At 38.6% G+C, this 12893-nt stretch overlaps 1 protein-coding gene across 4 annotated transcripts in view; it reads right to left on the bottom strand.

Moving 5' to 3' along the window:
* Positions 1-12893, bottom strand: part of DROSHA (drosha ribonuclease III) — a 122760-nt gene that overhangs the window by 53751 nt on the left and 56116 nt on the right. For 3 of the 4 annotated variants that reach the window (XM_010816832.4, XM_015459113.3, XM_005221630.5), the window contains 4 exons: positions 9678-9847; positions 4593-4717; positions 2888-2987; positions 1032-1139 (listed from right to left, as the gene is read on the bottom strand). In XM_010816832.4, coding sequence (XP_010815134.1) covers positions 1032-1139; positions 2888-2987; positions 4593-4717; positions 9678-9847 — 503 coding nt within the window. The remainder of the gene's footprint in view (positions 1-1031; positions 1140-2887; positions 2988-4592; positions 4718-9677; positions 9848-12893) is intronic. The other variant, XM_005221631.5, reaches the window with a different exon arrangement.

The raw sequence follows: 12893 nt of genomic DNA, 5'->3' as shown, positions 1-12893 counted from the left end.
CTTACTACCATCACAAGAGACAAGTGGCAGCTTGGAATATTCTTCCAAAAGGCTAAACACAGCGAACTGCACTGACCCCAGTCTGCGTAATCATTTCCTTTACTTAATTACCATGGAGTGCAACCAATATCAATCATAACAAAAGAATCAAGTGAAGAGTCAAAGAATATGCTGGATTTGAGGGATGTCTCATTTGGTAAAAATTCACATTTAAGGAAAAAAACACCTCTTAGTGAGCCAGTTATATATTGCTGAAATGTTCCTCTATTAAGTCTACCCCTCCATCCCCATAAAAATGGGCTGGGCTTCCTTGGTGGCTCAGTTGGTAAAGAATCTGCTTGCAGTGCAGGAGACTCACGTTCAATCCCTGGGTCAGGAAGATCCCCTGGAGAAGGGAATGGCAACTCACTCCAGCATTCTTGTCTGGAGAATTCCATGGACGGAGGAATCACTGAGACAGAGCAGACTGTAGACTGGCGAGCTACAGTCCATGAGATCACCGAGTCAGACATAACTGAGCGACTAACACGTCACAAAGAAAAAATACTATCCTTTGGCTCAAATATGTATACTGTTTCTGCTCATTTAATACTTTCAGCTCTCTGCACTGTAAGTCTGGGTTCTCAGTCTGGAATGTTTATACACACCACCTTCAGGAATCTGCCTGTAGAGCTGCCGGAGTATCTCTTTTGACAGGCACTTACCCACATGCTCAAACAGGCAGACACATTTGAAGAACAGACCTGCCTTCCCTCAATGTGCGGAGACAGAATTGAGCATTACTAAGTCAGCGCCTCCCACGCCCCCGCCATGCACACGCGCGTGCACCACACACAGCTAAACAAGACAACGTGAAAACTGACACAGAAACAGAACCCAAATGATAGAAAACAGTGTACTGTTGATGTTCCATTTAGCTACAAGGTAATACATTCTGCAGAAACTTCTCAGAATTAGGAAGACTTCAGTGCCAGATGCCTTTTAAAGGAAGAGACGTTTGGGTATAATTGTGTTCTCAGGAGCGTCATCACCTGACAGACATCAGAACGGATGCCAGTTTTCCAGAAGCCTTGGCTACTCAGCTCCACCGTTACTTCTCGCCTCATGGTATTCTTCTGTCGTATTTTTTGGAGCGCTTCCTAGAAAAGAACTCATTGTGATGAGTAACCTGACAGCTCTAAAGCAGTATTAAGCCAAACATCAAGCATTAGTAAATTAGCTGGATTCGTTCACCCTTACATTCAGGTAGTCAAACTTCTTCATGCCAAATTAGATTTTTAAAAAATAGAGAAAGGCCTTGGGAATAAGCCAGCTTTTCCTGGTAAATGGAGAAGGAAAAACTAACCTAAAGAAGCTACTCTGGCAAGTTCAAATGAAAAATGTCCTTTTGGGGACTTTTTGGTGGTCCAGTAGCCTCCCAATCTGAGGGGTTCAGGTTCAATCCCTGGATGGGGAGCTAGGACTCCACATGCCTCATGGCCAAAAAACCAAAACGTAAAACAGAAGAAAAATTGTAACAAATTCAATAAAGACTTTAAAAATGATCCTTGTCAAAAAAAAGAAAAATCGTGAAAAAAAAAATGCCCTTTAACTGAAAAAGAAACAAAATGTGGTGTTTGGAATCTGAAATCTGCATGTAAAAATTATATTTAAATCAAGCCTTATGTTAAGCATTTACATATAAGAAAGACAATCAGTAAATTAACCAGAAACCCATGTAATTCTCAAAGACGCCTTCTAATTTGCAAACCCTGCAGCAAGGGTATATTTTATTAAAACAAGACAATGATTCAAAACTGCTACAATACGTAAACAGGAATTGACTCTTCCCTTTTACCGCCACCCTTCAAATAATTAATGATAAAAAATAATTTTATACTTGTATGTTTATTCAATTAAAAAAAATCTCATAGAATTCATAACAACAACAGGAACCACCACCACCTCCATCACTGATTAAGTTACTAATACAGGCCGGGTAGCTCATACAGTAACAAATCTGCCTGCAATGCAGGAGACCTGGGTCCTATCCCTGGGTTGGGAAGATCCCCTGGAGAAAAGAATGACAACCCACTCCAGTATTCTTGCCTGGAGAATTCCATGAACAAAGGAGCCTGGCAGGTTACAGTCCATGGGGTCGCAAAGAGTCTGATGTGACTGAATGACTAACACTTTAACAGGCCAAACACTACTGGAGGAAAGTTAAATGGAATGTCTCCAAGTCCACACCATCACCCTTTTCCCTGAGTGCACTGACAGTCTCTTTTGGCCTTGGTTCCATCTTTTATAATGAAGCTGACTGGCTCAAGTCACAAAAAGCGACAATGTCAGAATTCAAACACTTTTCTCAGCTTCAAAACCTTGCTTTTACACAATGCAGCAGAATAAACCCTCACTGAGACAAAATCTATATTGATACTAAATCCATTTATTTTTTATTCTTAAATATAAAACACAAGTGACCCTGGAATATAGATAATACTACCCATTAGTAAAGAAATACGGAATTTGGGATATAAAGTCTCACAAAATCAGTTCACCATACTAAACTAACAGATATATAGAAGATAATCTTTTACAACCTAAGACCAAGAAACTTGAAAATGTGGTCCTATGGGAAGTTTTAAAATTAACTTCTTAGAGAAGCTATATTCATTCCCAACATCTATTAAAAAACTGGCCTTTTTAAGGAGAAAATATGGTCCCTTAGCCACTAAAAGATGAAAAAAAATCAATCAGTATACTAACATAAGGAGGGGAGTGAAGTGTGATTTTTTTTTTTTTAAGTATCTTTCCATCTTATTCTAAAAGTGTGGTGTAACAACAATCTCAGATAAACCGGAAGTACATAATCATTAGCCATAGGTGAAGAGGGTCCAATACCAACCTCCCTCTGTGCCAGCTTCTGCTTGTCAGTCTGTTTGACTTTTGGACTATTTGCTAGGAGGTGGCGAAGCTTAACATAACTCTTCCACAGTTTCTGGTACCTGAGGAAAAGGACAGACGGACATCTCAGACGAAAAGAAGGCAAATCTAAAGTGCCATAAAGCCAGGTGTTCTCAGAGGCCTGCTTGATCATAAATGCAATCCTGTGAACATCCTTAATGGCTTCAGACCTTCATTCTAAGGAAGGACGTGGTCTGGAGGAATGGAGCAGCTGGATGACCAAGAGTCATCCGGAATCTATGAATAAGCTGATCATTGCCTACGTAGGTTGAAAATGAGGTGTCACTATATGGATGAATCTCTCTGGAGGCAATTCCAAGAGAGATGCACAAAAACCGAAAGAAACATGTACGGTTTCTCACTGTTACCTCTTTGAAAGTAACACACTTAAATACATGCTTTCTGATGTTTGTTGAAAGAAAGGCCCCTTACTCAGCAGACACTGTCAGTGTCTGAAACGCTTTCACTGAAAGTAAAAGTTGGAGAAAATGAGAAAAGAGAACCCTCCTCATGATAATACCCAAGATACACAGATACTTACAGCCATTTTTCCACTGGCAAGGGAAAGACAAATGATGTATAGCAATTTTATATACCATGACAAAAATAACCATCTTTGAAGCCAAACATGTTATAACCTGGATCAGCCTAACGAGTAAGTTAAAGTATCCTGAGAAGGAAGAGAATATACAGTTTTTTACCAATTCACACTCCTGCCAGCTGAGAGTCCACATGAGCCTAATCACATTCTACTCACACTTTTCTGGCAAGAAGGGACTTTCCAAAGATTTTCTGTTATATTGAAACTGCTCCTTTCTTGGCCTTTGCTGGGTCTCTCCTTTCTGATAACATTTTTTATAGACAATGGAGGAAAGAAAGAAGTACTTACACAGTGCCTGGCTCATTGCTTCATACTTTTATCCAATGGGAGGGGAAAAAAAGAACAAAACCCTTTAGCCTCTTCTAATATATCAGCCAGAATTGGATTTATGAATTGAAAATCTCCCATGCCCTTTTCTCCCATTATGAAACCTTTAAAAAAATTAAATCAGGAAATGGTTTGTTTGACAAAGTAGGGAATCTAAACACTCCTGAAGACTCTAATGGTGCTATTTCCCTTCCCACACATCCTCATTTTCTCCCAGCAAAACACTAATGTGCCAGTTGGAAAGTAACATCAATTCTAAGAGCCAAAAGTCATGGCTTCTCCTTCCAATACAACCCTTGACTTTGCATGGGATGTTGAGCTCTTACTAAGATGTCTCCCCAAAATCAGAACTCTACATCAATACAGCAGTGCTAGGAACCAACATGGTGCTACTTTCCTCTAGAGAGCACTGAAAAAAATAAATAAAAATAGTAAGTTCTACAATGATGGATAAAGGAAAATTCCTTAAAGGTTAAAAACATACAGGACTCATATTGACCAAGACTGCTAAGGATAATCTATTGAATAATATGTAGAGAAAATAATTCTTCAAGAGCTACCATAACTTGTTTCATTTGGTAACCTAATCTTGGAAACATGGCTCATTTCAGATCTTAATTTTTAAAAAGAAAAAACTCCACTAAAGGGGATTCCCTGCTAATTTCAGCTGTTAGTAGAAGATGAAATTGGCTAAGACAAACACCGAGAAATATCTTACTGTGGGTCTCCAGCATAACTCAACTGTGCAGGGCGTATCCCAAAGTGAACGATAATCGGAAAAGTAATCACATCAGGGTTGAACTGTTCACGATCCAGTTGATCGATGCGGACAGAGCTTGGTTTCTAGAGAGAGAGAAATCAAAGCCATTTATTCCCTTAAGAAGTCTTTAAGTATTGACTTTAATCTAAGTAGGGAAGAAATTAATCGGATTTTTCCCTAGGAAAGCCTCATCCCCAAAGGGAAAAAAATGTCATTAAAAACCTTTAATCATAGCAACTACACTATATAAAAACTATAATGTCATCCCCATAAATGAGTCTGTGCCATTCAGCATAATGAACGATGATTCTGTCCTTTTCTGCCATCCCCATAGAAATCTTTAAAAATTAAACTTTTGAAAGGACACCTAGTCAGATATAACTTTTCCTTAACCTCTCCAGAGGCACAGAGGGAGTATTCCACACGACCAAAAGAGACACGCTGGCTTATTCTGCTTTAACTGCACATTTCAAATGGAAAGCTTATTTCTATTCAGCAGGCACAGACAGATGCCTCTATATACTTTTTTTCCCATTAGTTCTCTGTGTACGTTGTGTATTCCTTTAATTCTGTACCTTTAAATGAAAAGGTATGGTGGTACAAAGACCAAATAGTTAAGCTGCTCTTATTATGTCCATGGAGGCCATTCTTAAATTTTAATAGAGAAGACTCAATTTTCATAAGTTTCTTTTCCAAGTCTAATTTAAAAAAAAAAAAAAGAAGTGAACAGCTTGGTTCCTTCTTAAGTTACTAAAGTATGAGGATCCATTTGTAAAACAGCTTTCATCCTGAATACTCAAGTTTGTGAAAAGATAGTAAAATTGTGGAGAATATGTTTTAGCAACTCCTTGCTTATACTGAACATTCAGGGCATTCCCTAATTAGAAGCTAAATTCTGACTAGAAGATCAGTGGGGGTGTTTGGCCCAGTTGCTTCGGAGCTCGAGGCTATAGACTTGATCACCATGGAGGCTAATAAGCTTCACTGTATTGCCCAGTAATGCCCACCAACTATGACTTAACAGTCCTGCCTGGTTTGTCCAAGACACAGGGGTTTCAATGTTAAAACTGGGAAAGCCCTCAGCAACTGGGACAAGCTGGTCACTCTACCCACAACTGTAGTCCAAATAGGTGACCAACTATTCAATAAAAAGATTTGTGCAAATTCATCCACATTAGTGGAAAAAAAAAACCCAAAAAACCTTAGACTTCAAAGAATATTTCAATGTCATTTAACAATTAAAATTTTACTAGCATCTTGAAAAGTTGACCTTTGCTCTCAAAATTAATAACTAGGTCAAAAAGGCCAGGTTCTCTCCTCTAAGTCAAAACCCTTTGATGTTCTTTCATGCTCTTCTGCCTACCAGGACCACAATTCAAGTCCCTTCCTGCCTCTGCAGTCACCACAGACCAGATTATGCTGGGCTTCTCTTTGGCTCCATGCTATAGTATCAGGGTTTCCCAGGTGGCACTAGCGGTAAAGAACTCTCCTGTTAATGCAGGAGATACAGGTTTGATCCCTGTGTCGGGAAAATTCCCTGAAGGAAGGCACAGCAATTCACGCCAGTACTCTTGCCTGGAGAATCTCATGGACAGAGGAGACTGGTGGGCTGCAGTTCAGAGGGTCACAAGAGTGGGACACAACTGAAATGACTTAGCACACATAGTATCAACAGAGGAAATAGTGATTTAAAATATTTGTGTGTGTGTATGTGTGTGTGTGTGTGTGTGTGTGTGCATGCGTGCACGCACTCAGTCACTCAGTCATGTCCAATTCTTTCCAACCTCATGGGCTGTAGCCCGCTAGGCTCCTCTGTCCATGGAATTCTCCAGGAAAGAATACTGGAGTGGGTAGCCATTCCCTTCTCCAGGGGATCCTCCCAACCCTGGGATCTGCATTGCAGGAAGATTCTTAACCATCTGAGTCACCAGGGAAGCCCTTTAAAATATCTGTACTATTTCTTATTTATAGGGGGAAATGGGATGAAATGAGTTCTAGACTTGGCCACACCCTACAGTATCCATCATACTATTTTTATATTAGAATAAAATACATTCTCACCATTGACCAAAGTGTTCCCTAGCAGAGGCAAAGTACCTGGGGAGGGAGATTAATTTTAAATTCTGCAGCAATAAAGTACTTAATGGGACCATAATGATTTGAAATTTTTAATAAATTCCCCAATATCCTTATCACTGGGCAATCTTTCAAAGCAAGCACTTCATAGGACAAAATATAGTGCTATGTCTATTCTGTCCTATTCTCAACAGGATATAATGAAAGAATGTTTCATGATACTAAGTTTTCAGGACACTTTTCTCCCCTGCACTAAGACTAAATAGCAAATACTAAAAAAAAAAAAAAAAAAAAACTATCTTAAACATGTACCAAAGCTTGGCACCCAAACCTAACTTTCTTATTTCCAATTACTTTCCAGCTTAAACCTTTCATCCTGACTAACCTGTGTTTTCCTCATTATCTTCAAAACTGGCCACACACCAACTCAAGAATGTTCATTCAAAGGTGCCAATGATTTATACAATTCCTTGATTCTTTAAAGACCACAGTAATGTTCATGAAGCATCCCTGGGAGCCTGGCCCAGTGATCTCACCAAACACTACAAGCTTTCCTGACTGGCTTTTTCAGAGATTGGTCCATTGATTCAATAATTCATCACAGACTCCTTTCATATGGATATGCTGTAAGTCTGCAGCTGGACAAGCATCATATATAATCTATATACTTCAGTAGCACCTGGCTCACGTAGTGGATCCTCAACAACTGAGTTGAATGATGATCATGGCAATGGAGTAAATATTCTCTATGCCACTGGCTCAAAAACGAGCAAGCAGCGAACCAGAAGTAACTGGGGAATTTTTTTGACTACACGTCATTGAGCCCCGTTACCTGGAGTACATGGGATGGGGTCCATCAGGGCATTCTTGTATTTTCAAAAGCTCTCCAACTGATCCTAGGAGTTCAGGAAATTTTAACCATGCCATAGAAGGGAGTCCCAGGGTAAAAGTGCTTCCACAGTAAATCATGAGATTCTTCAAGGGGACCCACCAAGGTAAAAAGGATGTCTCCCACCACCATCACCCCCACTCAGTCCTCTGACCCAACTATAAAACGAACAGAGAAATGCAAATTCATGCAACTGTTTAAAAGAAGAAAGAGTAAATCCACAGTCACACTCTCATAGTGCTATGATTTTGTATATTTCTTTTACTCTAACAATTATCTGTGTGGCTTAGCAATATAATAGTAGAAATTGTATAACTTTTTTAGTGTTAAACAAGTTTCATGTTTAAAGACATTTTTATTAAACACTTTCACTTTCTAGATTTGTTTAATATAATCAGCATTAGCTGGAATGTCTGATTTGCAAATAGCAACATTTTGTTTGTGCAGATGCTACTGTCATGCTACAAAAAGTTGATTTAGGGTTTTTATTTTTATGAATCAAGGCTATTAAGCAATTTGGCAGCCTTTCTAAAACAACAGCTTTGTTTACTTAGATTACTCTGTTTCCTTATATAGTAGTATTTTAATTCTCCACTTTTGTAAAACTTTATACAGATAAGATACCAATATATAACTACTTTATGAAACAATAACATATTTTAGAGGAAAATAATAATAAAACAGTGTGCTCTTTATCAGAAAAAAAAGCTATCTATTAATTATTTGCTTTTGATTTTTATGTTTTAACTTTAAAAATGGACATTAGAAGCAAAATTTAAAGAAATAAATTTTAAAAACATTAATAAAAATGAGACAAAGGATGTCGATAAACCAATATCAGAAGAAAAACCTTAAAGATCAACATTTAAAATATCAAGTTTTGCTAGAAACTAAAATAAAAAGAAACCTGAGCTAAATAGTATCTATTTTTTCCCTACCAAATTGACAACATTTTTTGTTAAACTAGTACAAGCAGTATGAAGAAATGGTCAGAGTGTGAATTTTACAATTCTCTGGAAGGTAATTTATAAAGTATCCAAAGCCTTAAAAATGTACATACTTCAAGGAATTAAATGGACACATTCAAACAGAAATACATACATATGGAAAACATGTTTCATCACACATATACAAATTCAGCATTATTTGCTATAGCAAAAATCTGGAAGCAACTTAGGTGCCTGGTAATAGGGGGTTAATTAAGTAACAGTGGCTTTTTTTTAAATTATATGCCTAAAGAAATGTAAAACGAAGGAAAAATAATAACTTTGTGCTTGTTGTTCCTGGAGGAAGATAAGAAGAAAAGTCTGAATATTAATATTTAATAGTATGATGCCAATTTTTTTTCAAAACAATATGAAATATGTCTTACTAGAAAAGTGAATAGTATCATCTCTGAAGAAAGGAATTATGGGCGATTTTTCTCTTCTTTGGGCTGTTTTTCTCTTTTTCTAATTGTAGAGAAGATCTATTACTTTTATACTCAGAATAAAATTAGAGCTGAGCATAATCTAAAAACTTCAAAATTCTCCATAATAAGCAGAATAAATCTACTAAGCAGATGAATGGGGCTTCCTTGGTGGCTCAGAGGTTAAAGCGTCTGCCTATAATGCGGGAGAACTGGGTTTGATCCCTGGGTCGGGAAGATCCCCTGAAGAAGGAAATGGCAACCCACTCCAGTATTCTTGCCTGGAGAATCCCATGGATGGAGGAGCCTGGTGGGCTACAGTCTGTGGGGTCGCAAAGAGTCAGACACGAATGAGCAACTTCACTTTCACTTTCATGCCTTCAGTTCAGTTCAGTTGCTCAGTCATGTCTGACTCTTTGAGACCCAATGGACTGCAGCACGCCAGGCTTCCTTGTCCATCACCAACTCTTATGGCTACATATATGCCTACAGATATGCCTATATTATAATATTTTTCTTATGTACTAAATATTTAAAGGAAAAAAATTACTCAAAGGACAAGAAGCAATGAGTACTTAAATCTTTAAAAACATTCTGTTAGCATTTTTACGAAACACTCAAACCTGAAAGGAAGGTGACTCAGTCTCTGACCGTCAACACCAGCACATACCGCTCCAGGGTTGGTGACAATCATGCCTTTGCACTCTTCCGCGTATTTCTGCCACTCAAGTTCCTCCCACTGAAGCATATTGGCAATCTCCTCTTCGGGAACAAGGGCTTTGCTACACCGTAGTAAGTAGAGGAGGATCTGGTGCATAGACAGTACTTCTTTCCCTCCATCTCAGGTGACAGTGGAGAGAGAGGGAAAATAAGAGTACTCAATTAACAGCCAGTCCTCTACCCAATCAGGAAGAACAAGACAGCGAGAGAAGAGCCCCTGTAAAAAGGTAGCTTAGAATTTACATCCTTAAACCATTGTTTAACCAGGTGCCAAATAATAGGCAAGCCGTTTGTTTCACTGATGAACAGAGCCCATAAACCATCTCATTTACGAAAATGGCAACAACAACATTATAAATGATAAAAGGCTCCATTTCTGAGGTAGGAATATAAAAAAGGTGCCTACCTAAATAAATTTAAAAACACCTAGTGTAAAGAACCACAGTTTATAACATACAGAACCGTGTTATGTTTTAAATATTTTGTCAGTCTTTATAGGGTAACAGATGAAAGTGACGTTACTGATTTAAGGAAATTCTAAGCTTTTATGAGATACTTACGGATGTTTTCAATAAACTATTGTTGCACTATGGCCTAATTTTTTGGTGCTAATGTGCTGCACCCGCCATGAGTAATAGAAATAAAGAGTTTATACCAATATCATGAAGATCATTATGGAGTTGGTACATGTAAAAAATACCAAGTATTCTGAGACTTAAAGAAGCATATATTACCAAGTACAGAGGCTAAAAACAACAAAGAACATAAAGTACCTTGGAAAAACTCAATTAATCTGGTACTTCGTGAAGCAAAGCCATTCATCTAATATGCACATTAATTTCAGTTTCACAGGCTTCTGCCTTCTCTTTAGGTTTAGCTTTTTTTTTTTTTTGGCCACAGTGCATAACACACGGGTTCTTAGTTCCCCGACCAGGGACTGAACTCACGCCCTCCTCATTGGTATCACAGAGTTTTAACTACTGGACTGCCAAGGAAGTCCCTGGGTTTATTAGCTTCTTGACCAGTACGTACAACCAACTTTTCTCTGCCTAGTCCCACCCAAAAGAAGGACAAGAGCCCTGATGGTGTAGAGAACAATAACAACTCTCCCCAAGGTCATAAGACACGCTAGAAACAGTAGTACAGGGCCAAACACTTCGTGGAGAAACAAGGGGACCAAGATGCTGGAGACAGGCAGGCATAAATGAGGGGGTCCTATTTGTGCTAGAAGAGTTTATGACACCCAAGGAATCTAGGATACTAGAAAATGGAAGAAGATAAAAGATTTTAATTTGAGTTGCTATGGGCTAAGATCTTAGGCCTACACTTCTAAGACAGAAGACAGTAAGGATCAAAATTTCTTTTTGATTTGTGTTTTTCTATCTCAGATGCTGCCCTGGAATTAAATGGCATTGCCGCTATATGGCTACTATATATGTAGGAATGCATTCATTTATTAATCTAAATACACATTCATTCATTCAATAATTACTAGCACCTATTACGTAGCTGGCCCAGGAAACACAGTGCTCAACAGCTGAAACTCTTACGTTCCAGAGGAGAGAAAGAGACAATAAAAAACAACTACTTAATAATAGATCAGGGATGAGGGCTCTGAAAATGGATCAAACTGGGCAACTATACATAAAAGGGTGGTCAGGAAAGATGTCTTTGAAAAGCTGCCATCTGACAGACTTGAAAGAAGCAGAGGAGCTCCATGTGGCTACCTGGGAGAGGGGTGTCTCTGGTAGAAAAAACAGCCAAAGCCCCAAGGTGGGACTGATGTGTTCCAGGAACTGCAAAGAGGCCAGCATGGATAGAGCAAATTGAGGAGGAGAATGTAAGAGAGGCAGCAGGGAAATCAGATCTTGCCAAGCTTTACAGAGCACAGTAAGATCTCTGGAAGTGACTCTCAGATGGGAGCACGTTTTTCACCATTATGTGCCTGGCACTATGAATGGTCCCATGTAACAATTATGGAAAAAAACAAACAAAAACATAAGCTCCGGGACTTTAAGAAGCAAGTTGACTAATGATGATTAACCACAACAGTTCCTAGAGGAATCTTTGCAGGTAACATTCTGAAAAGAGGTAAAGACACTGAGTCTCTTTAAAAAAAAAAAGAAGTAACTAAAGTAGAAAATACAATCAACCTACATGAGGACATGTTCTGTCTATTCTTCTTACTATTATTCACAGCAGTAAAAAAAAAATAAAATGGTATGCCTCATTACAAAACATCTGCCTTAAAACTACAAGTCACCTTTGATTAACAAACTTCCATGGTTAAGGACATATTTCTTAGACTCTGTCTCAACAGACATTTTAATCTGCCTGCATGTGACATGACTTTCTCAATCAATGATGTTTTCCCCTTTGCTAAGGAGCCCAGCAAATCATAATGCCCCTCAGTCAGTCTGAGTCCATGCTAATCTCTGCTTCTGGGGGGAGCCTGAAGTGAGCAGGTGGACAAGAGACCTCTAAAGCCAGGGCAAGTTGACTTACACTTGCATGTGTTAACATAAGGAGCAGCAGGGATAAAGCAAACCTAGCCCTCAGAAGAACTGCCATACTGAGGAAATTCTAGGAACCAAGGAAAGGGTAAAACACAGTAAGATTACTAAAGAGCACTGTGTGCTTATAAGGATACATCAGAGGAGCAGAGTGTTGTTTTGCTATAAGGATTAGAGAAGAACATTCAGACTTTATTTGGGAAGGTTGGAAGGAGAAAAGACATGCAACTCTAGCTATACACATTGGTGCTGAAAGCCACCCCACGGTTACAAGTGGCCAACTTTAGGACACTTCAAATAAATGGGAAAAGGACTAAGGGCATTGAATTTAAAGGGAAAAGAATAAAAAAAATCAAAGAGCTACTGAGAGGGAGGAACACTTAAACCTGCAAACCAAGGGCACTGCCCAATTGAAGAGAAGAGTACCTGCGAGATAAAGAAGGAAGGCCGCCAAGTGCCCTGAGAACACTTCTGCCTAGTTTGGGTGCAAAGGTGCTGATGAGGGAGGAGAGATTTATAGCTGCATGGAACTAGAAAGAATTTTTTTTAAAACATACACATATTAGGCGTGAGGTAATGCTAAAGAAGAAACTATAAACCCATGCTGAAAACTGCTAAATTATTTTAAAAACAGCTAAAATCTAAAAAGATAG

This window comes from Bos taurus, chromosome 20, assembly GCF_002263795.3.
Source record: "Bos taurus isolate L1 Dominette 01449 registration number 42190680 breed Hereford chromosome 20, ARS-UCD2.0, whole genome shotgun sequence".
Classification (NCBI taxonomy): Eukaryota; Metazoa; Chordata; class Mammalia; order Artiodactyla; family Bovidae; genus Bos; species Bos taurus.
The sequence above is the reverse complement of the archived record's forward strand: the minus strand, read 5'-3'. Positions and strand labels throughout refer to the sequence as shown.